Source organism: Chlorocebus sabaeus, chromosome 11, assembly GCF_047675955.1.
Source record: "Chlorocebus sabaeus isolate Y175 chromosome 11, mChlSab1.0.hap1, whole genome shotgun sequence".
NCBI classification, from domain to species: Eukaryota; Metazoa; Chordata; class Mammalia; order Primates; family Cercopithecidae; genus Chlorocebus; species Chlorocebus sabaeus.
In genome coordinates, this window is record NC_132914.1 from 54,954,346 (window position 1) to 54,973,266 (window position 18,921).

At 47.4% G+C, this 18,921-nt stretch overlaps 1 protein-coding gene across 1 annotated transcript; it reads left to right on the plus strand.

Moving 5' to 3' along the window:
• The first annotated feature begins 1,295 nt into the window (after positions 1-1,295).
• INHBC (inhibin subunit beta C) lies at positions 1,296-17,087 on the plus strand. Its single transcript, XM_008003759.3, has 2 exons — positions 1,296-1,608; positions 16,342-17,087. The coding sequence occupies exons 1-2, from the start codon at positions 1,296-1,298 to the stop codon at positions 17,085-17,087; spliced, it is 1,059 nt and encodes a 352-aa protein (XP_008001950.1).
• Positions 17,088-18,921: the final 1,834 nt, after the last annotated feature.

Here is an 18,921-nt window from a genome sequence, read left to right on the forward strand (position 1 = left end):
CTGCGATTACAGGCTTGAGCCACCATGCCTGGTCTGCTGTCTCATTTTAATGTCTCTCTGAGCCTGATCATTTTAAAAGACTTGCATTTCCCAGATTAAAATTGTTTTCTTTTCTCAGTGCTGTGACACAGAATGAAAGCCTGAAATGTTTCCGAGACAAGTACAAGAACTGAAGAACAATAACCAAGAATACCTGGCTTTAAAACCTATACTCCTGGCCGGGCACGGTGGCTCATGCCTGTAATCCCAGCACTTTGGGAGGCCGAGGCGGGTGGATCACGAGATCAGAAGTTTGAGACCACCCTGACCAACATGGTGAAACCCCGTCTTTACTAAAAATACAAAAATTAACTGGGAGTGGTGGTGCACACCTGTAATCCCAGCTACTCAGGAGCCTGAGGCAGGAGAACTGCTTGAATCCAGGAGGCGGAGGTTGCAGTGAGCCAAAATTATGCTACTGCACTCCACCCTGGGCGATAGAGTGAGACTCCGTCTCAAAAAAAAAAAAAAAATCTCAAAACTTCTTTTCCAAGACAGATAAAAACCCCAAAGGGTGAGCAAATTTGGAACTCAAGGCCTTTGCCTACCTTAAGAGTTCCCTCTGAGAGCATCAAAGACATGGCTAGAACACTGTGCCTCCCTTCCCTTACCCTTCAGACTTCATGGTTTTGAGACCTCTTGGGCAAAACTCAACCAAGGCTAACAAATAAGGCTAGATTGAGAACCCCAGGGAGGGAGGATGGAGGGATGGGGATGGGCTTTGAGAAACACTAGGGAAAAAAGAATGCAACTCTCAATTGTTCATGCGTGACAGTGAGCTAAAGTGCCTTGCCAATGACCCGTTCTTCTTTGAGAGTCTCCCTTTAACATTCTTTCCCAAAACCCGTGATCTGTGCCTTTCCCCCATCCCCAGGATTCCCAGCAAGGGTAGTGATCTGAGGAGAAATTTAATCTCTCACCTTTGTCCCCAGGCTTGGCAGCTCACATGGATAACAACTGTCTCCTAACATTGGCCCAGGGACATGTCTTTCCCTAAACAAACCAACCTCTCCTCACGTCCCCCACTCTGTACTTTCACTGACTATGCGTTGGCAGATTCTGCCAAGTTTTACCTGTAACTGGCTTCATTTTCAAGTCAGATGTTTGGCTGCTGCTCTGTCCCCTGCAACAAGGAGCCATGCCAGCTGGACACACACTTCTTCCAGGGCCTCTGGCAGCCAGGACAGAGTTGAGACCACAGCTGTTGAGACCCTGAGCCCTGAGTCTGTGTTGCTCAAGAAGGGCCTCCCCCGGCAATGACATCCTCATTGCTTCTGGCCTTTCTCCTCCTGGCTCCAACCACAGTGGCTACTCCCAGAGCTGGTGGTCAGTGTCCAGCATGTGGAGGGCCCACCTTGGAACTGGAAAGCCAGCGGGAGCTGCTTCTTCATCTGGCCAAGAGAAGCATCTTGGACAAGCTGCACCTCAGCCAGCGCCCAACACTGAACCGCCCTGTGTCCAGAGCTGCTTTGAGGACTGCACTGCAGCGCCTCCATGGGGTCCCACAGGGGGCACTTCCGGAGGACAACAGGGAACAGGAATGTGAAATCATCAGCTTTGCCGAGACAGGTGGGTTCCTGGTCTGTAGCTTTTCCCCAGAACTTGACCTCTCAAGGAAAGGAAAAGTTTCCTCACCAGCCTTACCTCTGACTCCTTCCCCAAAAACCATCCAACCCCTGCTTCCCACGGGCTGTAATCTCCTTATCCCGGATATCCCCACATCCCCCTGGGGTTCACTCTGGTAGCTCAGACCAGACCAGTAGGCAGCTGGAAAGCTGGTAAATTTCACTTCTTTTGAGACTGCCTGTCGTCATCTCCTCTGCCTCCTCTTTCTGCAGGCCCCACAAACCCACAGGCTGTGGTGTGAGCCCATCCACTTCCTGGGCCTGCACACAGTGACTGGGAGGTGAGCAGTCTCTCCTTTCTTTGGCCCCAGGATCTAGCCCCTCCCTTCCCCTCTCCTCCAGATGCCTCATTTGAGTAAAAGAAGAAAAAATAAAGCACCAGGACTACAATACCTCACTATATGTCATGTTCCCATTAGACCTCAGGTCGCCATATCAGAGAACAGGGTCAAAATGGGACTCAGAAAAATGGATAAAGGGACTGGGCACAGTGGCTCGTGCCTGTAATCCCAGCTATTCAGAAGGCAGGAGGATCACTTGAAGCCAGGAGTTCCAGACCAGCCTGAGCAACATAGCAAGACCCTGACTTTTTTTTTTTTTTTTTTCCCCCCGAGACAGAATCTTGCTCTGTTACCCAGGCTGGAGTGCAGTGGTGTGATCTCGGCTCACTGCAACCTCCACCTCCTGGGTTCAAGCAATTCTCCTGCCCCAGCCTCTCGAGTAGCTGGGATTACAGGTGCCCACCACCACACCCGGCTAATTTTTATATTTTTAGTAGAGACTGGGTTTCACCGTGTTGGCCAAACTGATCACTGATCTCAAACTCCTGACCTCGTGATCCTCCTGCCTCAGCCTCCCAAAGTGCTGGGATTACAGGAGTGAGCCACCGTGCCCAGCGACCGTGTCTCTCTTTTTTTTTTTTTTTTTTTTGAGACAGAGTCTCGCTCTGTCGCCCAGGCTGGAGTGCAGTGGCGCGATCTGGGCTCACTGCGAGCTCCGCCTCCCACCCAGGTTCACGCGCCATTCTCCTGCCCCAGCCTCCCGAGTAGCTGGGACTACAGACGCCCACCACCACGGCCAGCTAATTTTTTGTATTTTTAGTAGAGACGGGGTTTCACTGTGTTAGCCAGGATGGTCTCGATCTCCTGACCTTGTGATCCACCCGCCTCGGCCTCCCAAAGTGCTGGATTACAGGCGTAAGCCACCGTGCCCGGCCCGTGTCTCTTTTTAAAAAACTTTTTTTTTTTTTTTTTTTTTTTTTTTGAGACAGAGTCTTCCTCTGTCATCCAGGCTGGAATGCAGTGGTTATGATCACAGCTCACTGTAGCCTCAACCTCCCAGGCTCAAGTGATCCTCCCACCTCAGCCTCCCAAGTAGCCAGGACTACAGGTATGTGCCATCATGTCTGGCTACTTTATTTTATTTTATTTTATTTTATTTTATTTTATTTTATTTTATTTTTTGAGATGGAGTCTCGCTTTGTCACCCAGGCTGGAGTGCAGTGGCGTGATCTTGGCTCACTGCAAGCTCTACCTCCCAGGTTCACACCATTCTCCGCCTCAGTCTCCCAAGTATCTGGGACTACAGGTGCCTGCCACCACGCCTGGCTACTTTCTATGTATTTTTTAGTAGAGACAGGGTTTCACCGTGTTAGCCAGGATGATCTCGATCTCCTGACCTCGTGATCAGCCTGCCTCGCCCTCCCAAAGTGCTGGGATTACAGGCATGGGCCACCATGCCCAGCATATATTTTTTTATAGAGACAGGATTTCATCACGTTGCCCAGGTTGGTCTTGAACTTTTGGGCTCAAGCAATCCACTCGCCTCGGCCTCACGAAATGCTAGGATTACAGACACGAGCTACCGCCCCCAGCCTAAAAATTAGCTGGGTGCAGTGGAGTGCACCTGCAGTCCCAGCTGTTTAGGAGGCTGAGATGGAGGATCATTGAGCCCAGGAGTTTGAGACTGAGCTATGTTTGCATCACTACCCTCTAGCCTGGGCAACAGAGACCCCCATCTCTAAAATTAATTAATTAAAAATTAATTAATTTTAATTAATTAAATATTAAATTAATTTAATTAAAACGAGACTCCCTTTCAAAAAAAAAAGAGGGAGAAAGAAAGAAAATGCAAACTGAGCCCTTTGCAAGCTCTTTCTTAGGTCTGAAGACCCTTCCCATTTCTGGCCCCCCCTCATTCCCTCTTGTTTTTTTGTGGTTTTTTTGAAATGGAGTCTCATTCTGTTGCCCAGGCTGGAGTGCAGTGGCATAATCTCAGATCACTGCAACCCCCGCCTCCCAGGTTCAAGCCATTCTCCTGCCTCAGCCTCCCGAGTATCTGGGACTACAGGCGAATGCCACTAAACCAGGCTAATTTTTGTGTTTTTAGTAGAGACGGGGTTTCACTATGTTGGCCAGGCTGGTCTGGAACTCCTGACCCCAAGTGATCTGCTCGCCTTGGCCCCCCAAAGTGCTAGGATTACAGGTACTGCACCAGCGCCCACCTGTTTCAAGACCCAGCTTTGAACCGGAGCTAGATAGCCTGGGCTCAGATTCTTCCTCAGCCATTTATTAGCTGTTTGACCTAATGGTTAATAGTTCTCTCATGTGTTAAATGGGATAGTTGACAGAATTAAAGGGCTAATACAGGTAAAGTACTTTGAATGTTAAAGTGGGAGGGAGCAGGAACTAGAGAGTAGATTTAGCGCCTGCCGATGAGGGGATTATGGTGAGCGTCCTCTTCTCTTGATAACCTTCCATGGAGGAAAGGGGCAAGGCAGCTCTCTAGAAATCTTTTATAAAGACACTAATCCTATTAATGAGGGCTCCACCCTCATTGCTTAATCACCTCCCAAAGGCCCCGCTTCCTAATACCATCACATGGGGGTTAGGATTTCAACATATGAATTTTGAGAGAACATAACAGCCTCTCTCCATGAAGCCTCTTAGCATTCAATGGTCTATCCCAAGTTTCTTTAGAGAATGGTGGCTAGATTCCAAGAGGATAATTTCAATGTGTAAATTATTCTCAAGCTTCTGCATACACCTTGCTTACTGATATCCCATTGACAAAGCAAGTCATTGTAGCCAAGCCTAGAATCAATCACTGTGAGATGGAACTAGATGAAGGCGTGAAAGCCATGAGGTACTGTTTATTGGGGACTACCAATCTGGCAGTCTCCTGAAGTCTGCCCTCTGACCCCTAACAATTTATATCTCTCCCACAAGCAAAATATAATCATCCTCTCCCAGCCACCCCCATCAAACTTTCATCCCTTGGCCGGGCGCGGTGGCTCAAACCTGTAATCCCAGCACTTTGGGAGGCCGAGATGGGCGGATCACAAGGTCAGGAGATCGAGACCATCCTGGTGAACACGGTGAAACCCGTCTCTACTAAAAATACATTAAAAAAAACTAGCCGAGCGAGGTGGCGGGTGCCTGTAGTCCCAGCTACTCGGGAGGCTGAGGCAGGAGAATGGCGTGAACCCGGGAGGCGGAGCTTGCAGTGAGCTGAGATCCGGCCACTGCACTCCAGCCTGGGCGGCAGAGCGAGACTCCGTCTCAAAGAAAAAACAAAAAACAAAAAACAAAAAAAAAAACAAACTTTCATCCCTTTATGGCATCAGGATCAAGCTTGAAGTCCAGCATCTCATCACCTGAATTAGGTGCAAATATAGGTGAGGCTCCTCTGGTACATTTCTTCAGGTGCAGAGGCCTTCAGTGATGTCCTAGCGCCTGGCTTATTCTGACTTATGAAAGCTGATTGTGAACATCTTCTCCCAACTTAGGATTCAGTGATGTCACATTAGCAGGTTGAAATCAGTCATGGTGGGAGAATTTATACAAAAGAAATTGACAAAGACTACGAATCAGGGCTTTTGATTTTTTTCCCTGGAGACCAGTTATTAAACATTTACCAGCATACCACTCTCTGTGTCCTAAAAATACAAGTTCTCCACCTCCCACGCACTTAACATACAATGCTGAGACAGGGACAGGATAAACATAATAGATACTCCTGTTCAAAATGGGGTTTGGGAGAATAGGAGACACAGAGGAGTCACTGATCCGTAAAGCTTCTTATATTCAGCCAGGCAAATATCAGGTCCACTCCAAATCCAGAATTCCCTTGGCTAGTTAGGGCCTGGTTCTGCTCCCTGGTATTTCCAATTGTGCACCACTGCTCTCCTGGACTTCCAAATTCACCCTCTCAGCCCTTGGCACTCTACCTGCTGAGATGTCTTTCCTTTTAAATAGGAAATGATCTATGTTTGCGGCTGAGTACTTTTGTCAGCCTACTTTCTGCCCAGAGTTGGGGGCCCAAAGACCTCTTTTTATTTTGAATTGTCCCTTTTAGTCCAAACTGGTGCTGCTTTCAGTATTAAACTTCTCTTTTAAACTCTGTGGACCCTGTAAATAATAAATTGTAGTCTACTCAATTACACAGAAGGCACCACATTCTATCAAGACAGACCCTTATTTAGGCTACAAGTCTGTGTCATGGGATAACACCTTTAAGATGTTTAGAAGTGCGGCCGGGCGCGGTGGCTCAAGCCTGTAATCCCAGCACTTTGGGAGGCCGAGACGGGCGGATCACGAGGTCAGGAGATCGAGACCATCCTGGCTAACACGGTGAAACCCCGTCTCTACTAAAAAACACAAAAAGACTAGCCGGGCAAGGTGGCGGGTGCCTGTAGTCCCAGCTACTCGGGAGGCTGAGGCAGGAGAATGGCGTAAACCTGGGAGGCGGAGCTTGCAGTGAGCTGAGATCCAGCCACTGCACTCCAGCCTGGGCAGCAGAGCCAGACTCCGTCTCAAAAAAAAAAAAAAAAAAAAGATGTTTAGAAGTGCATTTGTCTAGTTGTAAGGGTTAACAGAACATTGTCTTAAATTTTAAATCTCAAAAAGATGTTAGATCTTAACAAACAAAAAGTTTTTTTGGTTTGTGTTTTAGAGATGGTCTCACTATGTTGCCTAGGCTGGAGTATAGTGGCTATACTATTAGCAGCCTCAATAATATTGCATTATAGCCTCAAACTCCTGGCCTCAAGGGATCCTCCTGCTTCAGCCCTCTGAGTAGCTGGGGCTACAGGCATGTGTTCCCATGACTAGCTAACAAAAGATTTTATAGCTGACCCTTTATTTGTTTTGATCTTCACTCTGAGTCCCTGTATTACTGGAAATACCCTGGATTTGATTTTTGCTCTGAGGTAATTTCTTACTTTAAGAACCTTTTGTCAGAGAGGAAGAATGAAAAAGAATTTTTGTTGTTATGTTTCTTTTCTTTCCTCTACATGTACAACATGAAGAAAAAGGTTTCGTTTTGTATTTTTTTCTGAAAAATTAGCAACACAGAGTAAGGGGTTTTATTTTTTAATTTAGCAAGTGCTTTTAGAAATATTTTCTCTAAATTCTGTTTGAAAATTGAACAGTGCCTTTTTTTTTTTTTTTTTTTTTGAGACGGAGTCTTGCTCTGTCACCAGGCTGGAGTGCAGTGGTGCAGTCTCGGTTCACTGCAACGTCCACCTCCCGGGTTCAAGCGATTCTCCTGCCTCAGCCTCCCGAGTAACTGGGACTACAGATGCACACCACCACACCCAGCTAATTTTTGTATTTTTAGTAGAAATGAGTTTTCACCATGTTAGCCAGGATGGTCTCAATCTCTTGACTTTGTGATCTGCCTACCTCGGCCTCCCAAAGTGCCGGGATTACAGGTGTTAGCCACCACACCCAGCCGTGGTTCCTTTTTTAGTTCATCACTCTCCCGAAATGCCTTATCTTAGGCAACTAAAATATACCAGTTGGCATTTTCAGCATTCTGCCTGGAAATACCATTAGCTAAATTCGCAACTTTGTTAGATAGCTTTCCTGGCTTCTAAGTTACCACAGGTGATAGCCAATACACAATACAAGTTCCCCTTTTTTCAGCTTCCAATAGCAATTTCCTCACTGTCTTCCTTTACTAAGTTTCTTCCCTATCCTTCTAACTTCTCCCTGCCACTCATTCCCGAAGCCAGTGCAACTGACCAAGCACAGTGGCTCATGCCTGTAATCCTGGCACTTTGGGAGGCCAGGGTGGGAGGATCACTTGAGGGCAGGAGTTTGAGACCAGCCTGTAAACATAGCAAGATGTTTCTTATTAAAAAAAGAAAAAAAAAAAAAAAAAAGGCCGGGTGCTGTGGCTCATGCCTCTAATGCAAGCACTTTGGGAGGCTGAGGCAGGCAGATCACTTGAGGTCAGGAGTTCGAGACCAGCCTGACCAACATGGAAAAACCCCATCTCTACTAAAAATACAAAAATAGCTGGATGTGCAGGGCGCGGTGGCTCACGCCTGTAATTTTAGCACTTTGGGAGGCCAAGGCGGGTGGATCACCTGAGGTCAGGATTCAAAATCAGCCTGACCAACATGGAGAAACCCGTCTCTACTAAAAATACAAAAAATTAGCCAGGTGTGGTGGTGCATGTCTGTAATCCCAGCTACTTGGGAGCCTCAGGCAGGAGAATCACTTGAACCCGGGAGGTAGAGGTTGCAGTGAGCCAAGTTCGTGCCATTGCACTCCAGCCTGGGCAATAAGAGTGAAACTCCGTCTCAAAAACCAAAACATAGAGGCTTAAAACAACATATTCATTATTTCTCATGATTCTTTTTTATTTTTTTGAGATGGAGTCTCACTCTGTTGCCCAGGCTGGAGTGCAGTGGCGCAATCTTGGGTCACTGCAACCTCCGTCTCCAGGGTTCAAGAGATTCTCTTCCCTCAGCCTCCCGAGTAGTTGGGATTATTGGTGCCCACCACCATGCCTGGCTTTTTTTGTATTTTTGGTAGAGACAGGGTTTCACCATGTTGGACAGGCTGGTCTTGAACTACTGACTTCAAGTGATCCACCCACCTCAGCCTCCCAAAGCTTACAACCCTGGGATTACAAGCATGAGCCACTGCCCCCAGCCACTCGCATGATTTTGTGGCTTGACTGTGCTTATCTGGACAGTTCTTCTGCTCCATGTGGTGTAGCTAAGGTCTCCCACGCAACTGCATTCAGCTGGGGACTCGGATGGGACTGGAACCTGTAAGATGGTCTCTAATCCTCCAAAGTCTCTCTCCACATGACTTCTCATAATTTAGTAGTCTAGCTCAACTTCCTTTAAATCACTGTAGCTGGCTTCCAAGAATGGAATGCCTCAATATGTAAGTGCTCAATAAACACCATGCTTGCTAATGTCTCAGTGCCCAAATCATGTCACATGACTAAGCCCAGAATTAATATGGAAAGGGACTGCACAAAGCCGTGAATATTGGGAGGTGTTGACCATTGGGGCCAACCATGTAATAGTCTACTACAGCGCCCCTGTTGGTCTTGTGTTTGCCTGCCATAACTGGAGTGACTTAAAAGGTACTAACTGCAGGGTGCTTTGTGACCTAGCAAGAAAAAGATTCGTTGGGCCACTCAGACTCTATTAGGATTTTGGAATTGGGACACTGGAAGATCTGCTCACTTAGGAGGAGCTGAGCAAAAGGTCCTGTAGACTTGGGACCTGAGCCACAATTTTGGTACCTGAGGAAGCTGACAAGGAGGCAGAAGTAGTAGACCCACAGAGAGAGGAGAGTGGAACTGACTTATCTAGAGAGAGAGAGAGAGATGAGAGAGATCTTGTTGGCTCTGGGAGCTGTCAAGAACAGCGTTATTCCTGCTGGGCACGGTGGCTCACACCTGTAATTCCAGTACTTTGGGAAGCTGAGACGGGTGGATCACCTAAGGTCAGGAGTTCAAGACCAGCCTGGCCAACATGGGGAAACCCTGTCCCTACTAAAGATACAAAAAATTAGCTGGGCGTGGTGGCAGGTGCCTCTAATCCCAGCTACTTGGGAGGCTGAGGCAGGAGAATCGCTTGAACCCAGGAGGCGGAGGTTGCAGTGAGCCAAGATTGCGCCACTGCACTCCAGCCCAGGCGACAAGAGTGATACTCCATCTCAAAAAATAAAAAGAACCTTATTCCTGACTTTCTAATTTACATGAAGCCTAGTTGAGCCCATAAGAGTATCAGTTGACTTGCCATAATAAAGCACTGTTTTTGTTTTTTTTTTGAGACAGAGTCTTGCTCTGTTGCCATGCTGGAGTACAGTGGTGCGACCTTGGCTCACTGCAACCTCCACCACCCTGGTTCAAGTGATTCTCCTGCCTCAGCCTCCTGAGTAGCTGGGACTACAGGGGCGTGCCACCATGCCCAGCTAATTTTTTTTTTCTTTTTTTGAGACAGAGTTTCACTCTTGTCCAGGGTGGAGTGCAATGGCGCCATCTCAGTTCACTGCAGCCTCTGCCTCCGGGTTCAAGCAATTCTCCTGCCTCAGCCTCCCAAGTAGCTGGGATTACAGGCACGTGCCACCACACCCTGTCAATTTTGTATTTTTAGTAGAGATGGGGTTTCTCCACGTTAGTCAGGCTTATCTGGAACTCCCGATCTCAGGTGATACGCCTGCCTCGGCCTCCCAAAGTGCTGGGATTACAGGCATGAGCCACCACACCTGGCCTCATAAAGCATTTTTTACTTAAAAAAGAAAAAAAAAAAAAAAGTAGCTAAGACCAAATTACAATGGGTATTTAACTGCTTCCTAAAAGAGTTAAGACTTTATTAACTAATAAGGTTTTTGAGACCATGAATTTTATGATCCATCCGTGTTTTGAGAAAAGAATTCTGATGTTAACATAAAAGAATTAAAGAAATGAAAGACCATTCAACAAGTATTCTGTCTGTTTGTTTGTTTGTTTGTTTGTTTGTTTTTGAGATGGAGTCTGGCTCTGTCACCCAGGCTGGAGTGCAGTGGTGTGATCTCTGCTCACTGCAACCTTTGCCTCCCGAATTCAAGCAATTCTCCTGCCTCAGCCTCCTGAGTAGCTGGGACTTCAGGTGCATGCCACCACACTCAGCTAATTTTTGTATGTTTAGTAGAAACAGAGTTTCACCATGTTGGCCAGGCTGATCTCAAATTCATGACCTCATGACCTCATGACCTCAAGTGATCCACCCATGTCGGCCTCCCAAAGTGCAGGGATTACAGATGTGAGCCCACCACACCTGGTCTCAACAAGTGTTTATTGAGTGCTTACTAAATACCAAGTACTAGGGATACAATGGTGAACCATACAGGCACAACTGCTGTTTTCATGGAGCTTACATTCTAGCTGCAGGGAAGAAGGAGGGGTAGGAGAAATTCTTAGTAAACAAATGCACCAAGAACCACACTGGACCGGGCTTGGTGGCTCATGCCTGTAATCCCAGCACTTTGGGAGGCCGAGGCAGGAGGATCACAAGGTCAGGAGTTCGGGAGCGGCCTGACCAACATGGCAAAATCCCGTCTTTACTAAAAATACAAAAATTAGCAGGGCGTGGTGGTGCATGCCCGTAATCACAGCTACTCGGGAGGCTGAGGCAGGAGAATTGCTTGAACCGAGGAGGTGGAGGTTGCAGTGAGCCAAGATCGCACCACTGCAATCTAGCTTGGGTGACAGAGCAAGACTCTGTCTCAGAAAAAAAAAGAACCACACTGGTTACAGAGCATGATAATGGCTATGCAAACAATTAAGCAGGATGATGTATTAGAGAGATGGAGGTAGAATTGAAGGCTACTTTTATTTTATTTTATTTTATTACGTTTTATTTTATTTTATTTTATTTTTGAGACAGTCTCGCTCTGTTGCCCAGGCTAGAATGCAGTGGCATGATCTTGGCTCACTGCAGTTTTGACCTCCTGGGTTCAAGTGATTCTCCCAAGTAGCTGGGATTACAGGTGTGTTGCTCCATGCCCAGCTATTATTTATTTATTTATATATTTTTTTACTTATTGTAGAGACAGGGTTTCACTATGTTGCCCAGTTGGTCTCAAACTCCTGGCCTCAAGCAGTCCTCCCACCTTGACCTCCCATAGTGCTATGATTACAGGCATGTGCCACCACGCCTGGCTGAAGGCTGCTTTAGATAGATTAGGAAGGAAGCCTGAAGCCTTTCTGAGGAGGAGACATCTGAACTGAATGCCAAAAAGAAATCAGTCATTCAAAGATCTTGGAAAGACATTCCAGGGAAAGGGACTAGCAAGTGTAAAGGCTGTGAGATGGCTTTATGTTTGGTGAATCTGAGGAACAGAAAAAGGCCAGTATAGGCAGAATGTAGTAGTTAAGTGTCAAACCAGTTTTCTATTTCAAGGAGTTTAGATTTTATCCAAAGAGCAAGGGGAAGACTTCGAAGTGTTTTAAGCTGAGAAGATAAAACTAATCAGATTTATAAGAAGATCACTGACTGATATTTGGAGAACGGTTTGGAGGGCAAGAGTGAATCACTTGAGTGAATGAAAGCTATAGTTAAAGAAAAAGATGGTTGTGAGTTGGACTAATGTGTAGTAGAGGAGGTGGGGAGAAGTGAAATTGTATTATGAATTAGAAGTAGAGTTGATAAAACTTTCAGATAATTTCAAAGTAGGGGATAATCACGATCAAGATTTTGCCTTAAGCAATGCATTTACAGAGGAGAAGTTTGGAGAAGGGATAGGTTTGGGTTGGAGGGATACATTTAGACTTCCTTGTACAGGATTGAGGTTGGGCCCATTGACTTATGCCTGTGATCTCAGGCTGAGGTGAGACGATCACTTAAGGCCAGGAGTTCAAGACCAACCTGGGTAGCATAGTGAGAATCGCCCCCAACTCCAAGTAAATTTTTTTTTTTTTTTTTGGAGACAGAATCTCGCTCTGTCATCCAGGCTAGAGTGCAATGGCACGATCTCATCTCACTGCAACTTCTGCCTCCCAGGTTCAAGCGATTCTCCTGCCTCAGCCTTCCAAGTAGCTGGGATTATAGATGCCTGCACCATGACTGGCTAATTTTTGGTGGGTTTTTTTTTTTTTTTTGAGACAGAGTCTCACTGTGTTGCCCAGGGTGGAGTGCAGCGGCGCAATGTCAGCTCACTGTAACTTCCGCCTCCTGGGTTCAAGCGATTCTCCTGCCTCAGCCTCCCGAGTAGCTGGGAATCCCGGCTGACTTTTTGTATTTTTAGTAGAGACAGGGTTCCACCATGTTGGCCAGGCTGGTATTGAACTCCTGACCTCAACTGATCCTCCTGCGTCAGCCTCCCAAAGTGCTGGGATTACAGGCATGAGCCACCGCATCTGGCCTAATTTTTTGTATTTTTAGTAGGGACAGGGTTTTGCCACGTTGGTCAGCCTGGTCTTAAACTCCTGACCTCAGGTGATCCACCCACCTTGGCCTCCCAAAGTGCTGGGATTACAGGCGTGAGCCACCACACCCGGCCTAAAAAATTTTTTTAATTACAGAAAAGAAGAGATTGAAATATTATTGGATGTCCAAGTCAAGTATCAGATAGGCACTTGGACATGCAAGGCTAGGGTTCAGGGAGAGGTCAGGACCAGAGATATACATTTGGAAGTGATCTGCATATAGGTGGAATTGAAAGCCATGGAATGGATGATCATTCTGGGAGAGGGTATAGATAGAGAAGAGGAGGGAGCTTAGGACTTGATTAATTGATTGATTGATTTAAGACAGGGTCTCACTTTGTTGCCCAGCCTGGAGTGCAGTGGTGCGTTAATGTCTCACTATAGCTTTGATCTCCCAGGGTCAAGCAATCCTTCCACCTTAGCCCTCCCTAGTAGCTGGGACTACAGGTGTACACTACCACACCTGGGTAATTTTGTATTTTTTGTAGGGACAGAGTTTTGCCAAGTTGCCCAGGCTGATCTCACTGATCTCAAACTCCTGGACTCAAGCAATCCATCCACCTCAGTCTCCCAAAGTTCTGGGATTACAGGTGTAAGCCACCACGCCTGGCCTGACTTCCAACATTTAAAGGTTAGGCCGACAAAGAGGAGCTGTCAATAGAGGAGAAAAAGATAGAGTGGCCAGTGTTATAAAAGCCAGGAGAAGAAAATATATAAGAAGGAAGGAGTGGTTAACTGTGTCAAACACTACTTAAAGGCCAAGTCAGATGAATATAAATGGATAGTTTTGCTGTGTGGAAGGTGTTGGTGATCTTGACACGTGCAATTTCTGTAGAGTGGAGAGAATAGAAACCAACTAAGATGTTCAGTAAGGAAGGTGAGGGATGATAAGAGGCAACTGGGCAGTAGTAATAGGGATATAAAGAAATGCGCAGACATTAGAACAATTCTGGTGAGACAAGGTATATGGGGAGTGAAGAAAGTAATCATAGAGTTGTTTGTTTGTTTGTTTGTTTTTAAGCAGAGCCTTGCTCTGTCACTCAAGATGGAGTGCAATGGTGTGATCTCGGCTCACTGCAACCTCTGCCTCCCAGGTTCAAGCGATTCTCCTGCCTCAGCCTCCCAAGTAGCTGGGATTACAGGCGCCCACCACCATGCTTGGCTAATTTTTGTATTTTTTTTTTTTTTTTTTTTTTTTTTGAGACGGAGTCTGGCTCTGTCGCCCAGGCTGGAGTGCAGTGGCCGGATCTCAGCTCACTGCAAGCTCCGCCTCCCGGGTTTACGCCATTCTCCTGCCTCAGCCTCCCCAGTAGCTGGGACTACAGGCGCCCGCCACCTCGCCCGGCTAGTTTTTTGTATTTTTTTAGTAGAGACGGGGTTTCACCGTGTTATTAGTAGAGATGGGGTTTCATCATCTTGGCCAGGCTTGTCTCAAGCTCCTGACCTCAGGTGATCCAACTGCCTCGGCCTCCCAAAGTGCTGGGATTACAGACGTGAGCCACCCACCACGCCCGGCTGATCATAGAGTTTATACAGGTGATAAGGAGGGTAGTGGCACCACCAAGAATGGAAAAGGGGTATATAGGAAGGAAAATAATGATTTTTCAGGTTGAGAAAAATTGATTAAAAAATATATATATACACATATTGGCCAGGCGCAATGGCTCAGGCCTGTAATCCCAGCACTTTGGGAGGCTGAGGAGGGCGAATCACCTGAGGTCAGGAGTTCGAGACCAGCCTGACCAACATGAAGAAACCCTGTCTCTACTAAAAATACAAAATTAGCTGGTGCAGCTACTTGGGAGGCTGAGGCAGGAGAATCGCTTGAACCCGAGAGGTGGAGGTTGCAATGAGCTGAGATTGCGCCATTGCGCTCCAGCCTGGGCAACAAGAACAAAACTTCATCTAAAAAAAAAAAAAAAAAAAGGCCGAGCATGGTGGCTCATGCCTGTAATCCTAGCACTTTGGGAGGCCAAGGCAGGCGGATCACAAGGTCAGGAGATCGAGACCACCCTGGCTAACACGGTGAAACCCCATCTCTACTAAAAATACAAAAAATTAGGCGGGCATGGTGGAGGGTGCCTGTAGTCCCAGCTACTCAGGAGGCTGAGGCAAGAAAATGGCGTGAACCCAGGAGGCGGAGCTTGCAGTGAGCTGAGATCATGCCACTGCACTCTAGCCTGGGTGACAGAGCAAGACTCTGTCTCAAAAAATATATATATATATAAAATATGTGTGTGTGCTTGTGTTTGTATATATGTATGCACACATATATACATATACACACATACATATATACATACACACACATATATATTTATAAGATGGGGTCTTGCCATGTTGCCCGGGCTGGTCTTGAACTCCTCGGCTCATGGAATCCTCCTACCTCAGTCTCCCAAGTAGCTGGGATTACAGGCATGCACTACTACACCTAGATCTAGGACCAATTGATTTTAAATATGCCGCCAGGACATTCATGTGACATGAGTAAGTAGTTAGAAATCTAGGCCTTGAAGCTTGGTGATTTCCAAATCTATATGTCCAGTCCAAATATGCAAAATGGTCTGGCCTGGGCATACAGTTTTGGGAATCACCAACATAAAAATTGTGTTGCTTGGCTGGGCGTGGTGGCTCATGCCTGTAATCCCAGCACTTTCAGAGGCCAAGGTGGGTGGATTATGAGGTCAGGAGTTCAAGACCAGCCTGAGATCACACGACTGCACTCCAGCCTAGGTGACAGAGTGAGACTCCATCTAAAAAAAAAAAAAAATTGTGTTGCTTGACCATGAGTCTAATTAAGAGCTACCTTAATGTAGACTGGAAGGAAATGGAAGTCCAAGACAGACCTTGGAAAACTCTGATATTGAAGGGATGGTCAGAGAAAGAAAAGCCAGCAAAGAAAACCAGGGAAGAATTATAACAGAGTTGTGTCATGGAAGCCAAGAGAGAAAAGATTTTCAGGAAGGAAAGGATTGTCAACAGTGCTGTCTTAGTCCATTTTGTGCTGGTATAACAGAATACCACAGACTAGGTCATTTATAATGAGCAGAAATGTATTAACTCGTTATGGTGGCTGGGAAGTCCAAGATCAAGGGGCTGGCATCTGGCGAGGGCCTTCTTGCTTCTCACTGTGTTATTCCATGGCAGAAGGGCAAAGAGAGGGTGGGGCTGAGGAGAATTAAACTTATCCTTTTATAAGGAACCCATTCCCAAGATAAGGGCATTAATCCATTCATGAAGGTGGTGTTCCCATGACCCAAACACCTCCCATTAGGCCCCACTTCCCAACACCACTGCATTGGGGATCCAGTTTCCAGCACACGAACTTTGGAGGATATGTTTAAACTGTAGCAAATGCCAAGTGCTATGGACAGCTCAAGAATGCTGAGTATAGAGAAATAGTTGGTAGAAGTGACACTCAGAAGGCCGCAATGACTGGCGCTTCTTATGTCCACAGGCCTCTCCACCATCAACAAGACTCGTCTTGATTTTCACTTCTCCTCTGATAGAACTGCTGGTGACAGGGAGGTCCAGCAGGCTAGTCTCATGTTCTTTGTGCAGCTCCCTTCCAATACCACTTGGACCTTGAAAGTGAGGGTCCTTGTGCTGGGTCCACATAATACCAACCTCACCTTGGCTACTCAGTACCTGCTAGAGGTGGATGCCAGTGGCTGGCATCAACTCCTCCTGGGGCCTGAAGCTCAAGCTGCCTACAGCCAGGGGCACCTGACCCTGGAGCTGGTACCTGAAGGCCAGGTAGCCCAGAGCTCAGTCATCCTGGGTGGAGCTGCCCATAGGCCTTTTGTGGCAGCCCGGGTGAGAGTTGGGGGCAAACACCGGATTCACCGACGAGGCATCAACTGCCAAGAAGGGTCCAGGATGTGCTGTCGACAAGAGTTTTTTGTGGACTTCCGTGAGATTGGCTGGCACGACTGGATCATCCAGCCTGAGGGCTACGCCATGAACTTCTGCATAGGGCAGTGCCCACTACATGTAGCCGGCATGCCTGGTATTGCAGCCTCCTTTCACACTGCAGTGCTCAATCTTCTCAAGGCCAACACAGCTGCAGGCACCACTGGAGGGGGCTCATGCTGTGTACCCACAGCCCGGCGCCCCCTGTCTCTGCTCTACTATGACAGGGACAGCAACATTGTCAAGACTGACATACCTGACATGGTAGTAGAGGCCTGCGGGTGCAGTTAGTCTATGTGTAGTATGGGCAGCCCAAGGGGGTGTGGGAAAACACTCCCCCACAGAAGTGCACTTCCTTGAGAGGAGGGAATGACCTCATTCTCTGTCCAGAATGTGGACTCCCTCTTCCTGAGCATCTTATGGAAATTACCCCACCTTTGACTTGAAGAAACTTTCATCTAAAAAGAGTCACTGTACCATCTTCCTGACCACTACCCTCTTTCCTAGGGCATGGTCCATCCCGCTAGCCTCACGTGCTTAACCCCGACTCCAGGGACTCAGACCCATCTCCAACGATGAGCAAGGCCATCTGGTTCCCAGGCAAAGACACCCTTATCTCACCTTTAATTGACCCCATAACCCACTATGCCTTCCTGTCCTTTCCACTCGATGGTCCCCACTCCAAGACGAGTTGACACAGCCCCTTTCCCCGATTTTTGTGGATCTCCAGAGAGCCCCTTCTTTGGATTCACCAAAGTTTAGATCACTGCTGCCCAAAATAGAGGCTTACGTACCCTCCTCTTTGTTGTGAGCCCCTTTCCTTCTTTCTTGTCCAGGTGAACTGCTAAAGGTCTCTTTGCATACCCTCATCCATTTTTTGTCCTTCTCTGCCTTTCTCTGTGCCCTTAAGGACTGACTTGCCTGAGCTCTATCACCTGAGCTCCCCTGCCCTCTGGCTTCCTGATGAGGTCAGGGCATTTCTTATCCCTGCTCCCTCTCTGCATAGGTGCCATGGTTCTGTGTAACTGTGGCTATTCTGTGTCCCTACACTAGTAGCCTGGCTACCCGTTTCCATGGCCCCAACTCTGCCTACATTCTGCTATCACTGTTTCAACACTAGGGGGTCCTAAAGGCTTTCTATCTTGCTAGTCCCTGGGGCCTCAACATCTCTTACTGGTTCCCTTAACTCTGCCTATACCTCTGTAAATAATTCCTTCACTAAGTTCTCTTGATGAAGCAAAACCAGACAGCTGAATGGTCCTCTATCTCCTACAAGGGCCCTAACTGGCACCCCAGATGACACAGAACCTGCCTGCCTATGCTGTAGTCTGCCTACTCTGCTCTCTCTTCACATGGTCTCCTCAGGACTGAGCTATTGTATCCATCTCACACTTTATGCCTCTTCTTTCTTAGGCACCGATACTTAGTCACCCAGTAAACTGACCAGCTGTGGGCACTCAAGTGTGGGAGGCAGAGGCACGCTCAGAGCTGCCCGTCAGGACCTCTGACTTGCCTTTCTTTCACCCGCCCCCAGTGCTCCACCCAGGAATCCTGCCTGGAATCTGGAATAGGCAAGGGCTGCTGGAGTGGGACAGGAAGAAGAGGAAGGCCTGGATGAGGAGAGGGTGGCATTTGCTCTGAGACTGGGTCTTTTTTAGACCTTTGCCCTTCCTCCCCCACATCTCCTCCCTTTGGCTGGACAGTCCTGAACCACGAGGTCGATATTGTCTGCAACCCAAGGCCGAGTTTGCGCAAAACCCATGTGTTCTTTGGTAAATGTGATGTCTGTGTTTGCTCAGCTTATAACCCCCTCCTATGAGGGTAAGAGGTCCCTGAAATAGGAACCCTAGAGGAGAAAGTCTGAAAAGGACTGCCTGGGGGACTGTAAATCTGAGCTCAAGGGCTTCCTGAGCAACCCATGGATGTTATTCCACCTTTGACTTGAGGAGACCTTCACCTAAAGAGAATCTAAGGAGGCCTTCTGGTGTCTCCCCGACACACCCCCGGCCCCCAGATCTAACCTCCTTCCCAACTACAGCTTAGTTCCCAGGGCCAAGACTGGGATAAGGCAAAGTGAGTCATTCACCTGGCGGGGGTGCTAAATTTTAAGGGGGTGGTGAACAAT